The following is a 6,000-nucleotide window of genomic DNA, read 5'->3' as shown; positions in this document are numbered from 1 at the left end:
TGAATGCTTTATTTAATAATACAACTGTGAAATATGTTACAGAATTTAATTACAATCAATCAGTATCATAAATGTTTTCTTGATTGGAACGTCTTATATTATTCATTCATATCATAAATAAATAGTCAATTATAAAATAAGATATAAACGGTCAACTTGAAAATGATAAATAATCAGTCACCTGAAAAGTAATAATAAATAAATAGTCAATGTATAAAAAATCATTTTACTTTTGTAAGAAATATTTTAAAAAATATGTCTTTCACTAATTTTACAATAAGAAAATGAAAAAACCTAGAATATAAAATTGCAACACGAGTGGCAAATAAAGGAAAAAGGAGCGTACAAAGAAGTGAATTCCATAGTAGTAGTTATATTTGGATTAGAATCCGCTGTTTGTGCTGCCCACTGAAATTCTTAGATATGGCCCCTGGTTTTCAGTTTTACTTTTCAAACCACTTTCTCTTTCTCTCTCTCAATCTCATTTTCATCTACATTCATTCATTCTCTTGCCTCTACATATCAAACATGCAACATTGTTTCATCATTCAAATGTGTGATTCTTCCCACACTCTCTTTTCCATCATGCTCATTTTCTCTCAACTTGTTAAACCCTCCTAAAATCTCGCCTACTTTTCACTGTTTCTCCCCTGTTTTTTTTTTTCTCCAGTTTTCCTTTTTCTGCAATTCTTTCTCTCTCTCCATCCATATCCATCTCCCATAATTATCAATAGTTTTGGGATCAGATTCAATCGCGGGCCCAAAGTTTTTTGCGGGCCAAAGATTTTATTGTTGGGGTGTATTCTACAGTTGATTTAAATGGGGATTGGTAGAAACTTGTCTGAGAAGAAGGGGAGGGAGTTGCGTGAATTGCGAGAAGAAACAAACACAAACGCCAACAAATCGAGAAAGAATCGGAAACATCGTCTGAGGAAGATGTCGCCGGGACAGAGGTTGTTTCAGACTTGTAATCAAGTGTTTGCTTCTACTGGTCCTGGGATTGTCCCTTCCCCTCAACACATTGAAATGCTTCTCTCTGTTTTAGGTCAGTGGAGTGTTCTCATTGCATTCTTTTCATTGAGATTTCATGTTGGTGATAGGTTGGTTTGTATTGAACATGAAATTTCAATTCTAACCTAAGACTTCTGGCTTGATTGCAATTTCTTTCACATTTAATGTAATTGTTATAATTTCAAACTCACATACAAGTATAGAAAAATGTCATTTAACATTTTCTTACAACTGAATCATGAAATAAGAAGCATTTTTGGGATTTTTTTTATCTCTCTGAAGGACTAGTGCTTGTCACCTATGCCTCAATTTGATAGATTTTTGCATTTTATTTTGGTGGGGTGATCCATTATTTTGTTTTCTTGTAGTGTTGGACTATTCTTGTTCTGACAATTACAAGCATTTGGGATTTGCTTATTTATCTCTGATTTCATCAGCATAGGAAAAAAAAAAGTTATTCACACTGCACTTTTTATACAGAATATTTATTATGTTATTAATTTTTCATATTTATTAAAAAATAAAAAAAAAATTAATTTAACTATATCATGTGACAATAATATTTTTTTTTAAAATTAGATTTTCATAAAATTTAATTTATTTTTCACCACATTATGAATTAGATCTATGGAGTATTCATTTTATGAATTAAAACATTTGATTTGGACATTTAATATTTCTTTTACCATAGGGAATGATGTTTGTAGGAATAAAAAAAATCAATATTTAAATGTGTTTATTTATTTATGTTATTACTTTAGTCAAATTTCTAACTATTTTTTTAATGTTATCCATTTATAGATTTTTATATAATATGCAAGTAAAATTCATTATGTTTATATTAATTACCATTTTAGTTTAATTCATTTAGTATTTTCTAATGAATAAGTGTGTGTATATATATATATATATATATATATATATATATCCAATTACATTAAGAATTATTTATAGATGTAGAGGAAAAATATCTTTTCCAAATAAAACCATTAAATAGAATTAAAGTAGTTAAAATTTATTTTATATTTACATGTTACTATTTGTTTTTTCATATCTGAGTATGGTAAAACAACCTAACACATTTTGGCTTAGTTGTTTTTGGTTTGTGTTCTATACTATCTATGTGTATTGATGCAAGTGTCCATTATCTGGTGCTGGAAGTTTGGTATTTCTCTCTTTAAAATATTAAAATAAAAAGACAATTTATCGCATGGAAGACTATAAACATATAATTTTGAATTCAATTATCCTTAATAAGGTGGTCTTTTGTTATACCTAACACTTGTTCCTCACTTTTTGGTTGTGTCTTGTCAATGGTAGCATAATTTTGGATATATCATGACACTATCCAACAAGTATTTTGGATGACAATAAATAGCTGCCTTTATACAAAAGTTTCATTTTCTATTTTTAGTCACTACCTGGAAAATAATCAATCTCCTTCATCATATTATTGAGTTGAAATTTTCTGATAAATACAATTGTCCTGTTATTGGCATTTCCTGGAACTGGATACAGCTGCTCACCTTTAATTTTGGGCAAATACCTAAATTAGTTTATAAATCATTTTTTAAAATTCAAAATAAATAAGAAATAGTTGAACAAAATTGATTCCAAATATACTACATGAAAAAAAATCTGGATATTTATAAAGTATTTTTGTTTTTCTGCTTTCAAGTTTTAATTATTCGTTCTCATATTTTTCTAGTCTATACTCTTTAAAATTTAGTTTTATGACCAGTTTTTAAAAGCTAAAAATACCAAAGCATAATCAAATATCCTTTTCAGTTTATTTATTTATTTCTATTTTTAACTTTCTTTCAATGTTTCTTTGGAATTGACTCAGATAGTTCATTACCTGTAGAACAAATCTACCAATATTTAATTCCATTTTTTTATACATTTTCTTTAATTAACTTTATATGAATGGTCTTTGTGCAGGTGAAATAAAACAAGAAGACCTGGACTTGAGACCTGATATGCCATATTTCAGTACAAACAACCCTCGAAGAACTCCAAAAATTACATACCTGCACATTTATAAATGTGAACAATTCTCGGTAATTAAACTATTCATGATTTATAACTTCTCTGAATATTTTCTTTTTTAGAATCAAAAAGCAAGTAACAGAAAAATAATTGTTTATAAATTAATTTACATTACAAATTAATTATTTTAACATTACATTCTATTACTGAAATAATTACATTGTATGATTATTAAACTCTCTAGTAATATTTTTCTTTTCATAAAGTGTTTTTTGGAGAATTTTTTTGTCAGTTTATCATTTTATTCTTATTTTCTTATTATTTCAGATGGGAATATTTTGCTTGCCACCTTCTGGAGTTATTCCTCTTCACAATCACCCAGGAATGACTGTTTTCAGCAAGCTTCTTTTTGGAACTATGCACATCAAATCTTATGATTGGGCAGTTGACTTGCCTCCTCACATGGTCAAACAATCAGAAAGTGAGTATTTTATTGGTTTATATATAGATTAATTACAAAAGATATGTGCAAATTTGTTCACAATTGAACAGAACAGACTGAAGCAAATTTGTTCAATCTGCTTGGTTACTAAAATGTACAAGAATAATTTGAATGTTGTGTTTGTGATTGTAGCAACCCAGACATCAGATGTAAGATTGGCGAAAGTTAAGGTTGATGCTGAATTCAATGCTCCTTGTGACCCCTCCATTCTTTATCCTGCTGATGGAGGCAACATGCATTGGTTCACTGCAGTTACAGCTTGTGCAGTTCTAGATGTGCTTGGTCCTCCATACTCTGATCCTGATGGCAGACACTGCACATACTACCAGAATTTTCCCTTCTCCACCTATTCAGGTATTTTCATATCCTTTGTCAAAACTCTGTATGAAGATGTTGATGACATCAAATGATTTGAATCTTTTGGAAATTTCAGTTGATGGAATATCCATACCAGAGGAAGAAAGGAAAACATATGAATGGCTACGAGAGAAGGAGGAACCTGAAAATCTTCAAGTAGCGGTAAAGATGTACAGCGGCCCAAAGATTGTGGAGAACTAACTCTGTTTTGTCATCCAACACTTTTCCTGTTGTTGTGGTCAAATGTTGCTGTAGATCATTGTCTCATTCTGTTTTTTGAAGTCATCTTTTTGTCCTCTAGTCAAACATGTTCTCTCTGTGGTAGTACTACCATTTTAGTATTTCATTTTCTTATGAGGAGCATGAGGCACTTAACTGCGCCATTTTTTATTTTTGGTTCGTTTATTATTGTAATGTACATAAAATAACCAGGAGAAGGATTAAATGATTCATTACCTCACCGAACTGCAAAATGCAGAATGAGAAGGTGCTTGAAATTGCAAATTGGAAACCAGAATCCAGAGTATGTAACAGGAAAAATCTTTTCTGATAGTCTCAAAATTATCTTTCTAAAACATGTTTGTTAACAATTTCTGAAAATATTCTCTCTTTTGTCTCAGCTTTTCAAGTACATGCATTAAACATAACAACTACCAAAGTATGATTAATGAATTTCATTACATGACACAATTATTAGAAACAATCTTAAATCTCTTAGCTTAATTAAAATAACAACTTATTATTAAATGTAATTACCTACTTATATGTAAACTTAAATGTTTTTTTTTTTCTTTCATCTTTCTTTCCTTCATCTCTCGATTTTGTCACGTACCATCCATGTTGTGTTTGTTCCTTTAGTTAATAACTGGATTCTTTAGTGTAACGGATTTGTACTTCACTTTCATTCTGAAGGACTTGTTCCTCTTCTTTTCACCCATAAATTACTTAATTGACTTAAAAGATTTTGACATATTATTCAACAAAATAATCACCAAAAAGGTGTTTCTTCGATACAAAGTTTTTATCCACAGTTAACTTTTTATTCAATAAACTAATACATTTTATTTTACAAGAATACCCAAACAAAATACGCAAACAAAGATAATAAAACAAAAAATTTAGATCCAAATATGTGAAAATAGAATCAAAATATATGTGACAAACAACTAACGTAGTTGACTTATATCACTACATCCCCATTTATGCTACCTTCACTAACTTCACTAATTTCAACTAACATGAAATAACCAACAACCAACACACTAATATGTAATAAGTAACAAACAACACACACTCAAAAATCCCATAATTAAACTGAAAAACACATCATCATAATTAATTGAAATAAGAATGTTAAAAACCCTAAAATAAAAAAACTACCAAAATAGGAACAAAGGGTTCAGTGAAGGACACACCAACTACACCACAAATTCCGAGCAAAAAATGAATAACTTACCGCCACCAAACAAAAAACTTTGGTTGCTTTCAAAAGGAATAAAAAAACGTGTTGCTCTTCTTCCAAACGCGCCATTAAAAGTTCTGCAACTTGTTTATGTTGGTGACGAGTTACCAAAGATAAAACATGAAACAATGAATACAAATGAGGTCGACAAACCTTTTGTCTTTCAAACAATAACTAAAGACGAAAACAGTTGAATGTTATCCAATGACCGAAATTTATTTTTTGAATGGTTTACTAAGGATGAAACGAAAACTTTCTTTCGTGCGAACCCACTTTAGGAAATCCACTTCAACACTAAATCCAAATGAACCGCTTCAAATGCGACTCACGTCTTCTTTCAAATGTCACATCACACAGATGAACAAAAATTAAAAAAAAAAAAAGATTGCTAATGCCACACCAAGTGACAATTAAGTAGATAACAAAAAAGACAAAATATAGTAAGTCATTGTATCATTATCTTTTAAAATAAAAAAGTGTCACCCGACTCATAGGATTAAGCTAAAGTAATTTCTTACGACAATAATTGTTAATCTTTTCATTCTAAACTTATATTTAAATCAAAGACAATACTTATAAAAAAAATGGAGAAAAGATTTCTTACTTTGTTGGTCCTTATTTCAAATTCAATGGATATAAAACCTCTTTACATGACCTACCGAGACGAAGAGAGAGTGCA

The 6,000-nt window shown here is 29.5% G+C and overlaps 1 protein-coding gene across 1 annotated transcript; it reads left to right on the top strand.

Moving 5' to 3' along the window:
* The first annotated feature begins 448 nt into the window (after positions 1 to 448).
* LOC114183936 (plant cysteine oxidase 2-like) lies at positions 449 to 4,211 on the top strand. Its single transcript, XM_028071135.1, has 5 exons — positions 449 to 1,045; positions 2,953 to 3,071; positions 3,328 to 3,481; positions 3,635 to 3,856; positions 3,936 to 4,211. The coding sequence occupies exons 1-5, from the start codon at positions 820 to 822 to the stop codon at positions 4,058 to 4,060; spliced, it is 846 nt and encodes a 281-aa protein (XP_027926936.1). The 5' UTR covers positions 449 to 819; the 3' UTR covers positions 4,061 to 4,211.
* Positions 4,212 to 6,000: the final 1,789 nt, after the last annotated feature.

Source organism: Vigna unguiculata, chromosome 5 (assembly GCF_004118075.2).
Source record: "Vigna unguiculata cultivar IT97K-499-35 chromosome 5, ASM411807v1, whole genome shotgun sequence".
NCBI classification, from domain to species: Eukaryota; Viridiplantae; Streptophyta; class Magnoliopsida; order Fabales; family Fabaceae; genus Vigna; species Vigna unguiculata.
Note: the sequence above shows the minus strand (reverse complement) of the source record. Positions and strands in the feature narration are given on the sequence as shown.

What these genes read in the sequence shown, in the direction of transcription:
- LOC114183936 (XM_028071135.1), top strand. Translation starts at nt 820, where the DNA reads ATGGGGATTGGTAGAAACTTGTCTGAGAAGAAGGGGAGGGAGTTGCGT. An exon ending in AATGCTTCTCTCTGTTTTAG is followed by an intron (nt 1,046 to 2,952) that starts GTCAGTGGAGTG and finishes GTCTTTGTGCAG; the next exon opens with GTGAAATAAAACAAGAAGAC. An exon ending in CATGGTCAAACAATCAGAAA is followed by an intron (nt 3,482 to 3,634) that starts GTGAGTATTTTA and finishes TTGTGATTGTAG; the next exon opens with CAACCCAGACATCAGATGTA.